This window comes from Carcharodon carcharias, chromosome 12, assembly GCF_017639515.1.
Source record: "Carcharodon carcharias isolate sCarCar2 chromosome 12, sCarCar2.pri, whole genome shotgun sequence".
NCBI lineage: Eukaryota > Metazoa > Chordata > Chondrichthyes > Lamniformes > Lamnidae > Carcharodon > Carcharodon carcharias.
The window spans coordinates 64229317-64251456 of record NC_054478.1 but is presented as its reverse complement, the minus strand read 5'-3'; the positions used below and the strand labels follow the sequence as shown (position 1 = coordinate 64251456).

General features: G+C 40.7%; 1 protein-coding gene across 8 annotated transcripts in view; it reads left to right on the top strand.

Annotated features, from left to right (window-relative positions):
* The window catches only part of zgc:113184 (uncharacterized protein LOC553745 homolog), an 83585-nt gene that overhangs the window by 5765 nt on the left and 55680 nt on the right, over positions 1-22140 (top strand). For 4 of the 8 annotated variants that reach the window (XM_041201831.1, XM_041201832.1, XM_041201833.1 and 1 more), the window contains 2 exons: positions 14600-14734; positions 19602-19686. In XM_041201831.1, coding sequence (XP_041057765.1) covers positions 14633-14734; positions 19602-19686 — 187 coding nt within the window. In that variant the 5' untranslated portion in view covers positions 14600-14632. The remainder of the gene's footprint in view (positions 1-14599; positions 14735-19601; positions 19687-22140) is intronic. The other 4 variants (XM_041201838.1, XM_041201834.1, XM_041201837.1 and 1 more) reach the window with 1 other exon arrangement.

Genomic DNA, 22140 nt, shown 5'->3' with positions numbered 1-22140 from the left:
ACTGCTGATTTAGCAAACTACTTTGTCCTAGATGGTATTGAGCTTGAGTCTTGTTTCACTTGCACAAATCCATTCAAATTCCTTACTTGTGTTTTGTAAATGGTGGTACAGCTTTGGGGAGTCTGGAAGTGAGTCACTCACCACAGAACATCAAATCTCTGCAAGTTCCTGTAGTCACAGTATGTGTGTGACTGGTCTAGTTAAGTTTCTAGTCAATGTTGACCCTGCCCCTCCCAACATGTTTTCGATGGGAGGATTCTTAATAATTACCTATTGAGTTGCTAACCGCTAAATAAGTATCTAACTTATAATGGCCTCCCTCTGTGTGCTGGAGAGCTGAAAGGTGTGGCGAAACAATGGATTGTCGTAAAAACAGGAAATGCAGGTGAACAATTGTAAAAGAAAAGGTCAGGTTACTGTTTTGGGTAAAGATTAGAAAATGCTCACTTGCCTTTCAATTCTGAAGAATTGGATGGGGTTGTGGTGAGGGAACAGGACAAAACTATAAATATTCCAGTCACAAAATGGAATTTAATGCAACCTGTTTAAAAGATAAAAATGGGAAATTACTAAGTGATATAATACCTTTAGTGAGGTAATGGAAACACAGAATAAAATAAAATAAATAGCTAAGGTGGCAAAAGACCAACACTCAAAAAAGGTGAAATTTCAACAAGTTGAAAAGAAAGCTTGGGGATGCAGGGAAAACTCAGCAGGTCTGATAGCATCTGTGGAGAGAAAGACAGAGTTAACGTTTCGAGTCCGTATGACGTTAACTCTGTCTTCCTCTCCACAGATGCTGTCAGACTGCTGCGTTTTTCCAGCAATTTTTGTTTTCGTTTCAGATTTCCAGCATCCGCAGTATTTTGCTTTTATCTTGGAGATGCAGGTGTTTTGAAATGAACTGAAAATGTTTACTAGGTATCCCAGTCCTGAAAAAGGCCAACAACAAGAGTGTACAGGTCCCCTGCTAGAACTGGATTCTAACAACAGATTTATAGCCAGAACATCAACTTGGCTCTCTTTAACTGATCCATTCTCTACCACCACTTTCTTTTGATAAAATATTTGGAGAAATTATTGGTCTAAGATTACTGATATTGTTGTTGAAACGAGACGGCTGCTGGGTGCCTAGAAGAAAGATGTGAATGACAGTGGGGGGAAGTTGAAGTAACAAGCTACATGGTGGTCCATTTCTTACTTGTGGGCAGATTGGATGTATTTGGTAAAGTGATCACCAAATCTTAGTTTGATCTTTGTAATGCAGAAGTGACTGCATAATGTACAATAAATACAAACTACTAGATTGGAGGAAGTACGTATAAATCGCTGTTACATAGAGGGTGTGCTTGGCATCCTGGACGTCGATGTGCATTGAGATGAATTAACAATTTTGCTCCTGTCTCGGTTGAAAAGGAAGGGAAGCTGGAAGTTGGGATGCCAACAGTGAATAAGAGTATCCAGAGGAAGGAGAGAATGAGTGGATGATATACTTGACATGGAACCATTTTGTAGATGATAGAAATTATTATCATTTAGCAATTGCAAAGGCAGGTGGAGTCCAAAGTTGAGGACAAATGGGATTGTTGTGAGAGGAGCGATGAAAGCAGGTACACAACGAATGGGGAGAATGCTGTTGAGTCTTGTCAACCATTGTTGATGAGGTACCTTGGCTGAGAAACAAGGAGGATACTGAAGTGCTTTTGACAGAAAGTGGACTCCTTGGAGCAGATGCAATGGAGATACTGGAAGAAAGGGCTGGAATCATTGCAGAAAATGGAGTGGGAAGAAGCATAATCCAATCCAGATTGTGGGTTTCAGTGGATTTATAATACATGTCCTTCAAGACCCATCACTAGAGGTCATGCAACATCGAGGAAAGGAGGGGCGTGGTCAGAGTTGGACCATGTGTTGGTGATGGAGATGGGGTGGGTGGGGGAAAATTGGAGTATAATTAATTAAATTCTCAAGATAAGAGCAGAAAGCAACATTAACACATTCCCCAATTTAAAAATAAAAACTTGCATTTATATAGCATTTTCACAACCACTGGATGTTTCACAGTGCTTTACAGCCAATGGATTACTTTTTAAATGTGTAGCCATTGTTGTGATGAAACACGGCAGCTAATTTGTGCATACCCCCAAACAGCAATGTGATAATGACAAGATAATCTATTTTTTGTGAAGTTGGTTGACTGAGGGATAAATATTGGTAGGACACTGGGATTCAAAATAGTTGCATAGAATCTTCTATATCTACACAACCAAGCAGATGGGGCCTTATCTGAAAGACATAAATTTCGGATGGTAGCATATGGCATGAGTAGGGCATCGAATGTTCCACATGCTCTACAAAAAGACAAGCATATTTGAGACCCATATGGGTTCCCATGCTAGACACCTCAATCTGGAAAAAGTGAATGGTGATAAGAGAAGTTGTTCAAAGTGATAGCAAATTCAGTCAGTGCTCGTGGGCGAGAACTAGTTGGGCTCCTATTCAAGAAGGTAATGGAAGGCTCAAAGACCATCATGGTGAGAGTTGGTAATGTGGAGGAATCTGAGGTCCATGGTGAAAAGGGGTTAAAGGGATTGATGAACGTGAAATTATCAAACACTTGGGACATTGGAGAGTCACAGATCTTAGTGAATGGAGATTGGACAAGGCTGGCAAGAATATATTTAATATAAGAGGAAATAAAATTGATTGGTTGGATAGGGATACGTTGAGATTATCTTTTTTGCTATTTCCATGCTCATGCTCTCTTTTTCTAGTACTGGTAATTCAGTGTTTCTTACTCTGTTAACCAAACACAAAAGACACATTTTTTTCAAGAAACACACTTTCTGAAGTTTATAGAAAAAAATTAAAAGTGACTAGACATTCTTTCACACAAACACAGCCCTTGTGTTTGCAAAATAAAAAGTATCTCGGTAAAAAGCTTTTGAAATCTTCTAATATTACTGAAAAAAAAAACTGAATAGAAACAGCTTGAAGGTTGGAAAAATATTTTCAGTACTGGGGACTGGTAGGCCCATATGTGCACTCAGAAGGTACATTGCAAGTTCAGTTCAGTTCACCGGTAACGACTTTGGGCTTACAAAGAGAGAAAAGGCTCTGCTTTCATAAAGCATTTTGAGTGATTTTGTTTGAAAGAGACAGTATAGCACCTTTTGTTGCCCAGATTATGTTGTTATGAAGTGATAGAGGTTGCCATTATAAAAATGGGCACAAGAACTTATAATGAAAAAGTTGACTTAAAAGTGTGATGGACTGAGGTTAGTTGTGCAACCTAGATTTGGAAGTATAGATTAGTTGATGCTTTTGTATTTATTTATTCTAAAAGTAGACATGTCACACGCATGTCACAAAGGAACAAACAAAACCACCCATTCTGAGTAAGCCACAGATAGATTCCCTACCTGTTCTGAAACTAAGCAGACATTGATCAATATTGCTTAAGATCAGGGCCATAAGGTTATATTACTTCAGATAAAAAAGAAAATGCCACATCTCCTGGACACCCAAATAGTTGAGAGGAATTGCAGTCTCTCATCAAATGCTACCTCACTTACATGAATAACATGCATTAAATAAAAATGTCTGGAGCTGTCTGTTGAGACAGCTAGTACATTTAGCTGACTAGATTCCTTTCCAACTGATACTTTGGCAGAAGACCGGTATCTTTCTCAAAAAGCCACACACATGACATTGTGTCCTCTAGTGAAGGTCACGAGCTGGATTTTTATGCCTTCGTCTGTGTCAGTATTTACACAGGCAGGATTTAAAAATTGCAGGCAGGCCCTGATTCCAGGATTCTTGGCCCCTTTTCTACTGTGTGGCATTTTTAAGGGCATGGATAAGGCTGTGAATAGCGACCGCACATGCAGCAATCCTGTACCTTGCCTATGCCATTGCAGGGATGGGCATTTTAGACCCCCGTTATTTCCATGGAGTCAGGCCCGTTTTGGTAAGTGACGTGGTTCACGCTACCTTTGAGGAGCCGTGAATCATGGGGGAACCTTTGTCTGGAGTTGGGAACCCTTTGACAGACACGTTCAAAAGGTGTTGACAACTTCACATGTCATAATGTAATGATATATGATAAGTTAAATATATTGTTAATATGGTAATTAATGTTGGGGCTTGTTTACAAAAGGTAAGTGACCATTAAATTGACCAGTATTGTGAAAATGTTCAGATGCATAAGAGGACTTTATCTAATTGATAAAGTGCTCTTCTGTATTCAACAGTATTGAGAATCAGATTTTAATGTGTCAGTTGAACCCTGTGATTTAATATTTTCTTTGACAATCCAGCCATCTATTGAGCCTTTGAAGCAGTGGAATAGATGGATATCTTTTCCACTATGTCAAAAGTTTTAATATATTAAACTCTGGAGATTTTGCTTACACAGCTGTGCAATGGAATGCCATTATGAATGCTTGGCTGAGCTCAAAGTTCCACTAACAGATTTAGCTCAGCAGGGGTTGTTGATGCAGCTGTCAAAGAATTGTGAACTTTGTTTTGACTGACAGTTTTTTGAGGAATTAATGGGATTAAGGGTTTCTCGAGGTCTTTGAATGGCTGTGTTTATTTTGACAGGGTCATGAGCATCTCAAATATCTCAATGTTATTCATGGTTCATGAGTTCTGTCCATATTGGATACTGGGTCAGGGGCATGGGAGATATGGAGGGGGACATGGGGGTGTGTGGGTGTGTTGAGGGAGGTGAGGAGTGAGAGCTAGGGTGCCTAATACTCATGTACAGAATTGGGCTGATGTCCAAGTGAATGGAGGCAGGCCTTCCAACCTTCCACCTTGGCACCTGCTCACCTCCGAACCCACCTTGGGCTTGGTTCTGGAGGCAGTGTCCCCAGCTCCAGCCCATGCCCATCACCGCACCATAAAAATAACGTGGGTAGGTACTGCCAGGCTGGAGGTGGGATTGCGCTGTTAGGAAATGACACGACCCATGATTCCCACCTTGAAGATGAAAATCCGGGCCCCCACACTCATGCGCACAGCCTCAAAGGAAGACAGAAACCCAGTGAACATAGTCAGCAAACTGCAAACAAACAAAGCTGACTTCAAGGATTATCTAGCAAATTCAGAATAAATTAATTATAATTGCAAGGTCATAAATCCTGGCAATGCAAATAGGAGCAAACGAATAATCTATTGTTCCTGTACTCCATCAGAGTCTATGCGTGCATGTATAGTGTTTGTATATAATCTATGTTCTTAAGGCATGCACTTCCTTTCCACAAATCTTATTACTTCTGGCATATTTCGGTACTTGCCATCAATATCACTCCTTTTTCCCTCACTTGCCTCCAACCGCCAGCTGGCCCACTCAAAATTTGATGGAAATTGCTGTCTTCAAATTGCTTCCTCTGTGCATCGCCTGTGTATAATGCCAACTTCCTTTGGGCTTGCTATAGCTGCTTCTTCCCTTCCCAGTTGTCCAACTCCTTTGGCCCACTTCCTCTTGGGCCTGCTCCTTTCTGTTATGAGCTGCTTCCTTTAGACCCGCCGTTGCTTTGCTTTGGCCTTGCCATTCATTGTACCCCTACTTGTCCCTGAGCTAAGCTATCAGCCCCATAACCGCTCCATCGACGAGACCGCCTGCTACTTTTTTTCCTTATTCTGTCACAGGATGTCGGCATTGCTGGCTAGGCCAACATATCTTGCCCATCCCTAATTGCCTTGAGAAGGTGGTGGTGAGCTGCTGTCTTGAACCATTGCAGTACATGTACCCACAGTACTGTTTAGGAAGAGAGTTCAGGATTTTGACACAGCAACGGTGATGGAATGGCAATCTAGTTCCAAGTCATGATGGTGTGTGGCTCTGTAATGTTGCTTGACTTTGTCCTTTCCTCATTTGCTGCTGACACCCTTATAGAAATCTCTGTTACCTCTAGACTTAATTATTCCAATGCTTCCCTGGCTGGCCTCTCATCTTGCACCCTCTGTAAACTTGAGCTTATCCAAAACTCTGCTGCACTATTCTAACTCACACAAGTCCCATTCACCGATCATCCTTCTGCTTACTGCCCTGCATTGGTTCTTGATCCAGCAATGTCTTGATGATATTCTCATCTTTAAGTAAAAATTCCTTCAGGGCCTTGATCCTCCCTATTTCTATAATTCCTGCCAGCCTTAGAACCTCTAAGACCTCTGCACTTCTCTGATTCTGGCATCTTGTGCACCCAGGTTTTAATTGCTATCTCAGTGACAGTCATGCCTTCAGCTGTCTAAGCCTTAAGCTCTGGAATTCTTTCCTAAACCTCCCTTCCTCTTAAAGTGCTACTTCTATTCAAGCTGTTAGTGACTTTTCCTATGATCTCCTTATGTGATTCGGTGTCAAATTTTGTTTGAACCTACATATGAACATACAATTTAGGAGCAGGAGTAGGCCATTCAGACCCTTGAGCCTGCTTCACCATTTGATAAGATCATGGCTAATCTGATTGTGGTCTCTGTTCCACATTCGAACTACCCTCAATAACCCTTGACTCCCTAGTTAGTTAAGAATCTATCTCCCTCTGCCTTAAAAATATTCAATGACATTGCCTCCACTGCCCTCCTGGGAATGGAGTTCCAAAAACTCATGACCCTCTGAGAAAAAAAAATTCTTCTTATCTCTGTCTTAAATGGGAGACCCCTTATTTTTAAACTGTGCCCCCTATTTCTAGTCTTATTTCACAAGGGGAAACATCCTTTCAGCATCCAGCCTGTCAAGTATTGTCAGGATCTTTTATGTTTCAATAAGATCACCTATCATTCTTCTAAACACTAATGGATACAGACCCAGTCGGTCCAACCTTTCCTCATAAGATAACTTCACCAAACACCCTCCAGCCCCCACCCCAGGTATAGATTGAGTGAACCTCCTCTGAACTGCTTCTAATGCATTTATATCCTTTAAGTAAGGAGATCAAAACTGTACACAGTGCTCCAGATGAGGTCTCATCAATGCCCTGTATAACTGTAGCAAAACATTCCTATTTTTATATTCCATTCCATTTGCCTTCCTAATCACTTGCTATACCTGCATAATAACTTTTCCAGATCTCCCTGAGGCAAATTGCTGTCTCAGGGAGATCGGCTCTGACTCAAAATTTGAAATGAAGGTAACAAAAAAATTTCCCTGCCATGTCCCCTCATGTGACACTGTCATTGTGCCTGTGGATGCTTTTTCTGAGGCCCGCCTAAGCTTCCGGCTTGCCCGCCAACCTTAAGGTTGGACGGCCAGGTCCATCAATCAGGTTAATTAGTTTTTTAATGGCCTTAATAGACTGTTGATGGTTTGGCAGGTGTGCAGCCGAATTGACTGCGTGCCCGCCAAACTGAAAATCTAAATGACGTGGGGTGACATCGGGATGCACGCCCAACATATCCCCGCGTCATTTTATGTGTCGGTGAGCGGGCCCTGCCCCCACTCGCCGATCGGAAAACCTGCCCCATATTTTCCCACATTATATCCCATCTGCCAAAAGTTTTCCCACTCATTTAATCTATCTATGTCCCTTTGCAGACTCCTATGTCCTTTTCACAACTTACTTTCCTACTATCTTTGTGTCATCAGCAAATATAGCAGCCATGCATTTGGTCCCTTCATCCAAGTCATTGATATAAATTGCAAATAGTTGCGACCCTAGTACTGAGCTTGGTGGCACTCCACTCCTTACAACTTGCCAATCGAAAAATGACCCATTTATGCCTACTGTTTCCTGTCAGCTTACCAAACCTGTATTGATGCTAATATGTTATCCCCTACACCACAAGCTCTTTATTTTGTGTAGTAACCTTTGATGTGGCACCTTGTCAAGTGACTTCTGGAAATCTAAGTACAGCACATCCACTCCCCTTTATCTATGTTGCTTGTTACTTCCTCCGAGAAGTCCAATAAATTAGGCAAACGTGATTTCAGAAAACCACTTTGATTCTGCCTGATTGTATTGAGATTTTTCAAGTGCCCTACTATAACATTCTTAATAATAGTTTCGAGCAATTTCCCTATGACAGGTGTTAAGCCAACTGTCTTGTAGTTTCCTGTGTTCTGTCTCCCCGCCTTTCTTGAATTGAGGGGTCACATTCGCTATTTCCCAATCTGATGGGACCTTTCCAGAATCTAGGGAATTGGTAAAATGTCTGTGAAACATCTTTGGATATTTTACAATGTTAAAAGCTCTATTTAACTGCAAGGTGTTGTACTCTACCACTTTCTGTTCCACTGACCTGGGACTACGAAAATAGACTGGTGATGAACATAAAGGAAACTGGGTTCTTTTTTATAAACTCTTCAGCGAAAGATTAATTGAAGGAACGACCGTGCCAGTTGGGGATGAAGTATACTTGAGCATGAGGGAATGTAATGGATGCTTAATACCCACTTGACAGCAGTATTTAAAGACAGAGGTGACATTAAAACTGCTAGAATACCTGTGGAAGAGAAATGACCAGAAACAGCTATTCAGAAGAACTGTGTCAAAAAGTTGATGGGATTAAATATAGAAAATGACTGGGTACAGTTGGTATGCCTTCCCAAAATACTGTTGAGAGTCCAGCAGGGATGAAGAAGGCAGAAAAAGGACTCCATTTGGAAGTGGGAATTATGCCACAAAGTCTGCAAAGTAGTTAATGTTGCAATCCCAAATTATGTATTATCTTGATTGTGAGCCAACATGTGTCCAAAATATGAGATGAATTGATGGCTGTTTTAAAAAATCAACTAATCAAGAATAGTCAACGTAGATTTATAGAGGAATATAAGGTTTGTTTAATCCTATTGAATTTTTTTATGGGAATGCAATAGATACTGAATGCACAGATTTCAGAAGGGAACTTTTGCAAACATGAAAGACTTGATATAAAGCTAAATATACGTAGGGAATGCAGCCATGTGGAAAGAGGGGTAGCAAGGAACCGGAAAGCAAAGAATAGAGATGACTTGATGCTTTTTTTCAATTGTTGGGCAGTGGTGTACCCCAGGGTTCTGCCTGCAATCGCTTGTGGAGGCAATGGTTTTGGTCAATGACCTTTCATCAAAATTCTTGTTATTATTTTGAATTTCCAGCATTCAGTGTTTTATTCTTGTTGCAGGAGCACGGAATTGAAAGAGTAACATTTTGGAAAGCAGAACTATTGTAAGGAAACATACACTAAATTATAGGATTTATTATTAAAGCGAAGGAATATATATATAGGGGTTCAGATTCATGGAATCGTGGAATGACATTAGCACAGAAGGATGTCATTCAACCCATTGTGCCTGCACCAGCTTTTTGGCAGAGCTACCCAAGCAGTAACTGGATGACATTGTTGCATTGTCATTCATGGTACTGGATCACGTGAAGAATCTGTGCCATTGCTGCAGTAAGCAGGCTTGCCTGTAAAGCTTAGAAAAAAGGAATTAATTTTTGAGAAAGCAAATGGCATTCCTAGGAGATACTCTTTCTTAAGGCATTATCCCAGGTTTTGAAAAAACAATAACCAAAGACAATGTTCAATGTCAAGCAGTTTACTGGAATCAGTTCAAACAAAACAGCTAATACTTACCAGTAAGATAAAAGCAAAATACTGCAGATGCTGGAAATCTGAAACAAAAACAAAAGTAGTTGGAAAAACTCAGCAGGTCTGACAGTATCTGTGGAGAGGAAGACAGAGTTAACTTTTCGAGTCCGTATGACTCTTCATCAGAACTAAAGAGAAATAGAAATGCAGTGAAATATAAGCTGTTTAAGGGGTGTGGGACAGGTGGAGCTGGATAGAAGGCCAGTGATAGGTGGAGGCAAAGGAGAGATTGCCAAAGATGTCATAAACAAAGGTCAAAGGAGTATTAACGGTGGTGAAATTAGCTAAAGGATGTGCTAATGGTGACATTACGGATAGAAAGCAGGATGAGCAAGTGACAGATGGCCCTAATGGGGGTGGGTTGGGGGGAAGGGATCAAAATAGACTAAAAGGTGGAGATAAAACAATGGATGGAAATAAATTGTAAAAATAATAATAGAACTAGGTGGAAAAAGAAAACTACATGTATATAAAAAATCATATTATTAGAAAAAAGGGGATCAAAAAGGGGGTGAGGATAGAGGACAGAATTCATGATCTGAAGTTGTTGAACTCAATGTTAAGTCCGGAAGGCTGTAAAGTGCCTAATCGGAAGATGAGGTGCTGTTCCTCCAGTTTGCGTTGAGCTTCACTGGAACATTGCAGCAGGCCAAGGACGGACATGTGGGCATGAGAGCAGGGTGGTGTGTTGAAATGGCAAGCGACAGGGAGGCCTGGGTCATGCTTGCGGACGGACCGAAGGTGTTCTGCAAAGCGGTCACCCAGTCTGCGTTTGGTCTCTCCAACGTAGACGGAGCAGCGAATACAGTAGACTAAATTGAGGGAAGTGCAAGTGAAGTGCTGCTTCACTTGAAAGGAGTGTTTGCGTCCTTGGACGGTGAAGGGGGGGTAAGTAAAGGGGCAGGTGTTAGGGTTCCCCTTGTCCTCACTTATCACCCCACCAGCCTCTGCATTCAAAGGATCATCCTCCGCTATTTCCGCCAACTCCAGCATGATGCCACCATCAAACACATCTTCCCTTCACCCACCTTGTCAGCATTTTGTAGGGACCGTTCCCTCCGGGACACCCTGGTCCACTCCTCCATCACTCTCTACACCTCAAACTTCTCCTATGGCACCTTCCCAGGCAATCTCAGAAGGCGCAACACCTGCCCCTTTTACCCCCCGATCCTCACCATCCAAGGGCCTAAACATGCCTTTCAAGTGAAGCAGCATTTCACTTGCACTTCCCTCAATTTAGTCTACTGCATTCGCTGCTCCCAATGCCGTCTCCTCTACATTGGAGGGACCAAATGCAGACTGGGTGACTGCTTTGCTGAACACCTTCGGTCTGTCTGCAAGCATGACCCAGAGCTTCCTGTCGCTTGCCATTTCAACACACCACCCTGCTTTCATGCCCACATGTCCGTCCTTGGCCTGCTGCAATGTTCCAGTGAAGCTCAATGCAAACTGGAGGAACAGTACCTCATCTTCCGATTAGGCACTTTATAGCCTTCCGGACTTAACATTGAGTTCAACAACTTCAGATCATGAACTCTCTCCTCCATCCTCACCGCCTTTTTGATCCCCTTTTTTCTAATAATTTTTTTTTAATATACATATGGTTTTCTTTTCCCGCCTATTTCTATTATTATTTTTAAAAATTTAATCCATCCATTGTTTTATCTCCACCTTTTAGCCCATTTTGATCCCTTTCCCCCCACCCCACCCCACTAGGGTCATCTGTCACTTGCTCATCCTGCTTTCTACCCGAATGTCACCATTAGCACATCCTTTAGCTAACACCACCGTTAATACTCCTTTGACCTTTGTTTATGACATCTTTGGCAATCTCTCCTTTGCCTCCACCTATCACTGGCCTCAATCCAGCTCCACCTGTTTCCCCCACCCCCCCTCCCCCCCAAACAGCTTATATTTCACCACATTTCTATTTCTCTTTAGTTCTGATGAAAAATCATATGGACTCAAAACATTAACGCTGTCTTCCTCTCCACAGATGCTGTCAGAACTGCTGAGTTTTTCCGCTATTTTCATTTTTGTTAACGCTTACCTGTATTCTGTTTAAAATAAACTCGGGCATCTTTTACTGTTAAATTAAAAAAAACTCCTCCTCATGTACTATGACAGAAAGGAGGAAACCAAACCCATGATGTTTATTATTTTCTCTCCTCCCACCCCTGCCCCCCCAACATCCCTAGCAGCTTCTAATTCAACACATGAGTGTTGCTCACAGTGCTTGGTTAGAACCATTTTATGTTTTGAATATGGCAATGTGCTGATATTGGATAACCATCTTCCAACCTTGTGAGGTGTTATTGGATTGCAGCAGATGGATGTTTTTCCCCACAAGCTGAGGGATTGTGGTCAAAAGTGGTCAGAGTACATAGTAAATGCAATATTATAAATATGTAGTTGTAGTTTCTGCATTGTCAAAGTGATGACTCAATATCTCTTTTTTTCCAATTGCTTACTAAACCATTTACCATCAATAGTATCTTGTGACTCAGTTAAGTGATGTTGCTTCCCATCACTGTTTTACTGGCTCAGCACAACAACAATGTCCCTGCTTAAAGTGTCTGTATGTAGCATAAGAGTGTTGGAAAATGGCAATAGCCATTACAGAATAGTTGTCATTTTATAAAAAACATGCCTGCATCAATGGACCATTTTGTATCACATCAGTTAATTGCATCATTATTTTCCTGTACATTGGGAATATACCCACCATAATATTCGATTCATGCAAGATAGTCAGGATCACATAGTTCTTTGTAGATTATCAAAAACTAAATGGACTGACACAAGCTGATACCAATTCTATGGCTAATACAGAAGAAGCTTCTTGAGAAACTTTAGGGGCAAATACCTTAGTATTAGTAGTCTAAATTCAACAAAAGATTATCTGTCTGCCTCATCATCCACCTGATATTTCTTCCTATCATTCTTTCTATCATCTTTCACCCTATTCCAGGGCGAGTTTAGGCCCTATTTTAGTCCTTTACCCACCCGCCCCTTACATTTTTAACTTTTCCCAATTCTGATGAAAAGGTCACAGACCTGAAATGTTTACTCTGTTTCTCTCCACAGATGCTGCTTGACCTGCTGGGTATTTCCAGAATTTTCTGTTTTTATTTCAGATTTCCAGCATCCACAGTATTCTGCTTTCTAATAATCTTTTATATTAAAACCAGAAAATGCTGGAAAAGCACAGCAAAAGTGAATAATGATTAAGGTTTAGAGGAATACAGAGCTTTACTCGCTCTCAAGGGGCTTGATGCAAGATCTGATGCCATGGTTTCAAACAGGGATATTAATAGCTACTAAAACTGAGGAATTACTTTTTCTCTTGTCGCCATCTTTCTGCTTTCAATGATATGAAGTGATTCAAACTCGTGCCCATCGCACTCGATTAATGCATGCTGCTCACGCCAAATCCTTAAAGAAATTCAAACTGCACCAATCCCATTGCAGGCTACCAAAATCCTAGCCAATTGGAATCTGCATTTTTTTTTCAGTTTAAGGTTTGAATTTGATTGGGTGGTGCTGTGCCAAATGTGATGTCACCATATCACACTGCCTCATGATGGGAGTTGTACTTTCTTCTTCTTGGTGGTTGCCAATGATGAATTATGGAACCGATTTCTTTTCAACATGTCCCAGATTGTTTTCTTTGGCCATCATTTGATGACATTTCTGGTAGATTCCCAGCCACTCAAGAAAAGTTGACAACCCCAGCCTGCATTTAAGAGACGTATATAAATTTGTTCTGTCTAGGTCTTGTTCAAATTGCGGGTTGGGGGTCATTCTAAATCCTTGAGAGAGAAAGGCAAGATAGCTTTCAGAGTTTAATGTTAATCTGCAACCATCCACAGTTGAAGAAGATCACATGACAACTTGTGATAAAATCAGTTAACGAAAATGAAATGAAGAGGATATCTTTTTGACCTTTGAGTATACTGCTAACTTCGCTGTCTGTCCAATTGGAAATACTTTTTCTAAAAAAAAATGGAGTGAAAATTCATCTGTGAGAGTGGCCTGTGAAACTGAAAGCAAAAAAATATCTAGAGTTTCAAAATAACTTGAAAACTTAACAGTTGCTTGTTCCCAATTTTCACAAAATAGCAAGAAGAAACATGGAATTCAATCCTCAAAACAGCAGGACAATTCAAAAGATACTTTTTATTGCACAAATGCTTTACGTTGTCTGAATAAGTCATATTCTGAGTAATGTAAAACAATGGCCATCATAATACGTTACAGGTGTTAATGCTATGCAAAGCATATTGTCAGTGATACAGCACAATTTTCGAATGACAGACTCATGAGATCCTTGTGTGCACATCTGTCTGTCTGCTCAGGTGCCAAACATCAGGTGCACTGCATCTATCCAAGTCTGAGAATATCTGAGTTTGCTGTGTCTTATCACTTGCATAGCCCAGTCTCGCCACTAGTGCAGACTTCCTCCAGGCAGGGCCATGCCATTGAAAACGACAGGAATAGAGGTCTAATGGCAAACCGAAAAGATTTGCAGCTGTTGGACTGGCTGCCAGCTTCAGCTAGAAGACACTGAGGCCTGAAGATTACTGCAATTACTAAAAAGATAAGGTTTATAATTCTTATGTCTCCCTTGGCTTGTAGCCTGGCCTCCATTTGATTTGAGGGGCACAGGCAATGACACCTCTTGGGTCAGAATTTGCAATTGAAATGGCACTTCTTGTAATTTATGGGTAAATGGTACAGCAACTTTGGGCAAGGAGCAGATGCATGATTAAATGCCAGTATCTAAACATTGGTGTCCATGTTGTGTCGCTCAAGCATTAACTTTGCAAAAGTGGCATTTTGCTGTCTGCCTCATAATTGATATGATTGAATGTCATAAAGTTGCAATATTTGAATGTTAGAGACAAACTAAACATGTTGCAGATATTTCAGGCTAGTAATTACTAGTTAATAGCTTTAACATGTTCTGTTGAAGCTGGATATGCAAGTATTAATAGCAAGCATATTTTTTGTATTACAGATATTTTAGGTTCGTAATATTGATTTGGTAAATATGGATAAAGATAATGTTGGCGAGCAGCTCAACAGGGCATTTGAAGCTTATCGCCAGGCATGCAAGGAGAAGGAGAACATCAAGAAAACATTAGAACAAAAGGTATATTGTCTGATAATTATTGTAAATGATTGAGAACTAAGTTAGTTATAAAGAATACACATTTCACTGAAAGCTCAACTACCTGCAATACTTATGTTTCTGATTTTTTTTTCTCATCAGTCGTCTTTTCAACATAATGAACATACAAACATATGAATTAGGAGCAGGAGTAAGCCACTCAGCCCCTCAGGCTTGCTCAGTTATTCAATAGGATCATGGCTGATCTGATTTTAACCTCCTATTCCTGCCTATCCGTGATAACATTTCACCCTATGCCTTAAAGATATTCAAGGTCTCCACCTCAACCACCTTTTGAAGAAGAGGATTCCAAAGTCTCACAACTCTCTGAGAGAAAAAAATCTCCTCATCTCTGTCCTAAATGGGTGACCCCTTATTTTGAAGCAGTGACCCTGAGTTCTAGATTTTCTCACAAGAGGAAATATCCTTTCCATATCCACCCTGTCAAGCCTTCCCAGGATCTTGCATGTTTCAAAGTCGCCTCTTACTTTTCTAAACTCCAGAGGATAGAAGCCTAGCCTGTCCAGCTTATACTCAAAGACAACCCACCCATTCTAGGTAGTAGTCCAGTAAACCTTCTCTGAGCTGCTCCTAATGAATTTACATTTTTTTTAATTCATTCGCGGGACATGGGCTTCGATGACTGGGCCAGCCATTTATTGCCCATCCCAAGTTGCCCTTGAGAAGATGATGGTGAGCTGCCGTCTTGAACCGCTGCAGTGCATATGGTGTAGGTACACCCACAGTGCTGTTAGGAAGGGAGTTCCAGGATTTTGGCCCAGCGACAGTGAAGGAACGACGATATATTTCCAAGTCAGGATGACGAGTGACTTGGAGGGGAACTCCTAGGTGGTTGTTCCCATCGATCTGCTGCCCTTGTCCTTCTAGGTGGTAGTGTATGGGTTTGGAAGGTGCTATTTAAGGAGCCCTGGTGAATTCCTGCAGTGCATCTTGTAGATGGTACACACTGCTGCCACTATGCGTTGGTGGTGGAGGGAGTGAATGTTTGTGAATGTGGTGCTAATCAAGTGGGCTGCTTTGTCCTGGCCGATGTCAAGCTTCTTGAGTGTTGTTGGAGCTGCATTCATCCAGGCAAGTGGGGAGTATTCCATCACACTCCTGACTTGTGCGTTGTAGATGGTGGACAGGCTTTGGGGAGTCAGGAGGTGAGTTACTTGTTGCAGGATTCCTAGCCCCTGACCACTTCTTGTAACCACAATATTTATATGGCTAGTCTAGTTCAGTTTCTGGTCGATGAATAAGGAGACCAATGAATAAGCCTTGAATAAGGAGACCAATACTGTACACCAGATGTGGTCTCACCAATGCCCTGTGAAATTGAAGCATAACCTCCCTACTCCTGTATTCAATTCCCCTTGCAATAGACGATAACATTCTATTAGCTTTGCTAATTACTTGCTTCACCTATATACTAACATTTTGCAATTCATACACTAGGACACCCAGATCCCGCTGCATCTCAGAGCTCTGCCATCTCTCACTGTTTAGATAATATGCCTTTTTTATTTGTCCTGCCAAAATGGACAATCTCACATTTTCCTACATTATACTCCACTTGCCAGATCTTTGCACACTATATTCTTTTGCCCACTATATTCCCTATGTTCTTTTATAGCCTCCTTGCCTCCTCTTCACAACTCACTTTCTGACCTACCTTTGTGTCATCAGCAAGTTTAGCAACCATACCATCAGTCCCTTCATCCAAGTCATTTATATAAATTGTAAGGAGTTGAGGCCCAACACTGATCCCTATGGCAGTCATCACATCCTGCACCAGAAAATGAGCTATTTATGCCTACTCTCTGTAGCTAGCCAATCTTCTACCCATGGCAATACATTACCCCCTACACCACGAGCTTTTATTTTCTGCAGTAACCTTTGATGTGGCACTTTATAAAATGCCTTCTGCAAATCCAAGTACAGCACATCCACCAGTTTCCCTTTTTCCACAGCACCTATTACTTCTTCAAAGCTCTCCAATAAATTGGTTAAACATGATTTCCCTCAAAGCCATGTTGACTTTGCCTGAATTTATCTAAGTGCCCTGTTATAACGTCTTTAATAATAGCTTCCAACATCTTCCCTATGGCAAATGTTAAGCCGATGAAGCATTTAATGCCCCAAACAAGAATTTAAATCAATTAAAAATTACAATAACAACTAAATTATGTAAAATATTTCTAAATACTCTTCTTGCATTTTTTAATACCTTCTATTTTGAAGGACACTGCCTCTCCCAAAAGTCTAGATATGGACTTGAATATTTTAACCATAAGTCATCATTCTGAACATGTGTAGTGTTCTTAACTTTGCAGAATGTATTCGTTCATTCAGCTAAACTGGTGCAAGATTTTCTCTGGGGATAGGGAGTGTGTGCAAGGTGTTGGGGGGGTGTGTTAAAGTCTTCTGATTTAACACCTGCTGATGCAGCTTTTGTTTTGTGTTCTTTGAACTTCAGAAAGTCTGTTAAGCAGACAAGAAAGTATGTTAGTTTGGCTTTCCAAAAAGCTTGAAGCCAATTAATTATTTTACCTGTGTTTTTTTTGACAAAATTTAATTGCTCATTATTACTTTGTGCATAAATGAGAGAGAGAGAAAGAGGCACACAACTGATGTATTGTTTTGCTCTAATTTGATATTAAAAAACCTAAAAGTTAAGCAAATTTCTCTAAAAAATGCAACAGATTGAAAGGGAGTGGAGAGGGGAATAGAATAAGGAAGAGATCTGATTTCTCCCAATCTCCTTTGAAGTAATTAAAAGCCATTTTTTTCAAGGGTGACCAACATGGCTACCTACCATGTGATCCTTCACAGCTCTGTTCCAAATATGGTGTTTGATTTTAGTTAGTTTGCAAACAAACACCCAGGTTGTAGCTGACACCCACCTTGGGGTTTGGGACAATCATTGTCTTGGTCTCCGAATGACCCATTCAAGTCAGGAAGGCAGTTAGGATGGTTTCAGGATATGGATATTCTTACTTCTTTTATTCTGGAATGTTCCTTTGTCCTGTCAACAGTGTGGCAGTGTTTTATGGAATCCATGGACTGAGTCACATGACCCCCTCAGCAGCCATCTTTTGCAACCCTGCAGTGTCAATTTTCAAAAGTAAAAGACAGTCCCAGAAAATTCCCTAGGAACACAGTCCCTTTTTGAAGTTATGAGCAGGACGTGCCTTCACTGGGCATGACAGCACCACTTGCCACTTGCTCCCCCTATTTCTTCTCTTCTTCCTTTCAATTATTCACTCAATTCCTGAATCCTTTCCTCTTCCTCACTCCCCTGTGTGGAGGGCTTGCAATTGACAATGAGGTTCAAGAACCACATGTCAGGAAATGGATGCAGCATCTGATGGATTGCAAGATCCTTGATGGAGTACAATAGTAGGAAGGCATACAGTGGTTGGTTGGGGTATGTGGTTCAGATGCTGGAATGTGTTGGAGTGACTGTTGGGAGTGTGAAATTCTAGGTAGCAGTAGATGATGCAGTGTCCATTGTAGTTTGGGAATCTAGGCTGGTACAGGTGGGTAGTGTGGTTTCTCACAGTAGCTTCAGAAACCCATACCTGATGTTGCATGAGCTGGGTTACTGCTGTGAACAGAAAGTGGCTTTTAAATGTCTTGATTTTTTTAAAATAAAGGTTAAAAGTTCTGCATTTCGAAAACGTTTCAAGTTTTTAAGAAACTTGAAGCCCTTTGATAGCAAGCACTGTTACAGGGATCAAGAGGCTGACATGGAGCCAACCTCTGGCAAAATGGTGCTGTTACCATAGCATCACAAAGCTTGTACGTGGAAGTTGAAGGGTTTGAGCAAAGGTGAATAAAATCATTGGGCAAGATCATATTTGACAGAAAAAAAACATGAAGGAAAGTAGCATTATGGACAATTGCGACAGGAAAAGTATTGAACAAAGTTTGTACTCTGTGCAAAAACTTTAACATTTTCAATAATTACTACTTGCAATGTTCAAGCCAGAGGATGTGTAGTTTTTATAGGACAGAATCAATACATCATGTAAAGCATAATACATATTTTTTTTATTCATTTATGGGATGTGGGCATCCCTGGCTGGGCCAGCATTTATTGCCCATCCCTAACTGCCCTTGCTCGGGAGGCAGTTAAAAGTCAACCACGTTGCTGTGGGTCTGGAGTCATATGTAGGCCAGACCAGGTAAGGACAGCAGATTTCCTTCCCTAAAGGACATTAGTGAACCTTTAATATGTAGCTGTAAGGCTGTGTACCTAAAAGTTTAAGGCTTTTTCTTAATTCATTCTCAGTGGGTGTTGCTGGCAAGACTGTCATTTATTACTAATCATTAATTGCCTTAAAACTGGGATGATGCAACTCAGTGACGTGCTAGGCCACTTGAAACATTGGTGACGACATGTAAAATGAGCTGAGTACCAACAAACAGGACTCTTTTCCTCCCCACCAAAAAAATCCCACAGCTTCATGTATAATTCTACGAATACCAGCTCTTTATTCCAGATATATTTTTAAAACTAAATTCAAATTCACAAACTGCCATGCTCGTGTTTAAGCTCACATTGTCCGGATTGCTTGTTCAGGCCTCTGGATTAGTACACCAGTAACTCCATTATGCTACTGTGCCCATGATGAAATCTAATTGCGAAGTAATCTTTGGATGAGTTTATTCCAAGGTTAAATGCTGCTCAGGCTGAAGCTTAGTTTGGTTTTGTGCTAAGTTCACTTAATAGCCTGTACATATTTGTGGTTCTGATTTTTCTGCTCTTCAAGAGTTTTTCTATATATTGTAAATAATTGCCTTTGTTTAATACAGCATACATTTTATTTCTGCTCGAATACAGATTTCTGCCTTGGAGCAAGAACTGGCAACAAAAAAACAAACCATAGTAAAATTGCAATTACAGTCTGCCTCTACCACCCCCAGAGGTAAGCCATGTCTGCCAAGTAAAGAGAAAAATATTCTCTCCTTTTTTCTCCTCTTCATTGTTTAGGTAACTCATTAGGCATGCTCATCAACACATTTGACTTTTTGAGCAATGACCCCAGTTGAGCATTGTTCTTTGCAACATTATGCTGTGATGTTGTTTTGGTCTTTTACTCAACCTCGCTTTTTCATTGTGTTTTTCAACTGTATTTTCCTTCAATATTCATGTTTTTAATCGATGCTTATGTTTTTTTTCATTTTCCTTCTTTGTTTCCCTCTCACTGTCTGTGTCAAAAAAACTTTTTTTGTTTGGTATTACTAACAGTAACAGGTCTTGTTCAAACTCCTTTTACAGCTTTTGGCACAATTTCCAGTTTAACTTTTGCTTCCATAATTGGGAAGCAGATGGAATGGAATACTACTACCTTCATTGTATTTCCAATTTTGAGAATAACAAATATTGCTTCACTGAGATGCCATCTGCCAGCTTTGGATTCTTGGGCAAATTGCTTTCACCTTGTGTATGTTGCCTTTTGATAAAGTTGCTTCTATGTGATGGAACATTTTTTTTCCTCCAGTTATTTTTATTCTATTATCAAAATCTTGAGGCAAATTTCACCTTATAGCTAATTGCTGTGTTGTAGGGTCTGACTGGGGTTGGTTAAAATTTTAAAGACCAGAAAGTCACTTTCAGCACAACCATTTGCAGTTCCAACTGAGGCAGGTTTGGGGGGGGGGAGGGGGGTTGTGGGGCTGGCGGGCAACTATCCTGCTTTCCAGAGGCAGACCCATGATTTAAATATTTTAATAAAGCAGTGTGCTTCAAATTTTAGCAGACTTTTAGATGTAATGCTGGTGTGCTGGGTTTCCCAGGGCTGGGGAAACCTGGCAGTGGAGGGAGGTGGGAAAGGCTAGATCCCATAGATAATTGCCTTTCTAGCACTGCTTATGGGCCAGGAAGAACAGGAGAACTGCCTCAACTTTCTTGGTCCATCAAGCAAACCTGTTTCTCCCTTCTCCCACCCTCCCATGATCTAAGCTCTTTGTTAACTTTAACAGGACCACTGCGACTTCTCCCTGCAAATATCAGGGCAAGAGTGTCCAGTTTTCTATTGAATGAAATCTACTGTATTGCATATCCTGCTTGAATGTTTCACCTAGTTTACTGGCTTGGAGACATTATGACAGAATTGAATTTTTGATGGGGCTGGGGGGACATGCTGGAGGAATACTAACATTTATTTATTTACTCATCAGCAAGAACTGCAGCCATTTATTTAGACATCACTGGTTGGAGTTAGAATCATAGATTGGTTCCAGCGCAGAAGGTGGTGATTTGGCCCATCATGGCAATGTGGCTATCTTCAAGAGCAACGTAGCTAGTCCCACTCTCCTTCCTCTTCACCATAGCCTTGCAGTTTTTTTCAATTCAGATAATTATCCAATACCCTTTTGAAAGCCACAATTAAATCTACCTCCACCATGCCTGAGCAATCCGCTTCAGATCATAACCGCTTGCTGCATAAAAAATTTCTTCCTCGGTACCCTTCTAGTTTTTTTGCCATTCAACTTAAATTGGTGCCCTTTGGTACTTGATACTTCCACCAACAGGAATAGTTTCTTCCACAACTCATGAACGAATTTAAAAAAACTCTATCCAGACCTTTCATGATTTTAAATACATCCATCAATACCTCTCCTCAACCTTCTCTAAGGAAAACAGCCCCAACCCTCTGTAACCTATCCTTGTAACTGAAGTCCCTCACTACTGGAACCATATAACTATTTATTGAGGATTTGAATATTGGATTGAATGTTTTCCCCTTAGTTGCCTTTTCAATTTAAACACTATACTTAGTAAATAATTTTCTAAGGTACTGGAATAACAGGTAAAATAAGAAACTTAAGGGTGTTGTGTTCAACAGGAATCATATGGATGTCGCTCCCTTGCATATGGCAGGTGCACAGAACAACTCTTCCAAAAAATTAATTTTGGAGCACTTATTTGGATGCACAAAAAACTAATAATTAGAAATTGATAAGATACATTGGGAAGGGAGTACAGAGTTGAAATCCCTTAGTGAGATAATATTGACAAAAGTAGGGTGGAGTCAGTATGGAGCATCAACAAACTGTTCTCCAAATTTGGAGCTAGGTGTAGCTAGTGAAATTCAGAAGCTTTTTAAGGGTAGTATATTGGAGGACGCACCAAATGAAGATCCAGGAGATGCACAAAATAGGTTACAGAACAGGAAGATGGTGGGGATGTTGAAGGTCACCATAAAATTCAGAAGCAGCAGAGCTTTGGACTTCAGCCTAGGGGGAGTGAGTTTCTGCTATGGAACAGTCTGTAACTCTTTCGAGTACAAACCCGTTTCCATCTGTTTCAGATGAAGTTATATTGTTTCATAGTTTGCCATTGTGAGATTGAACTCTTGATCTTGGGTTTACAAACC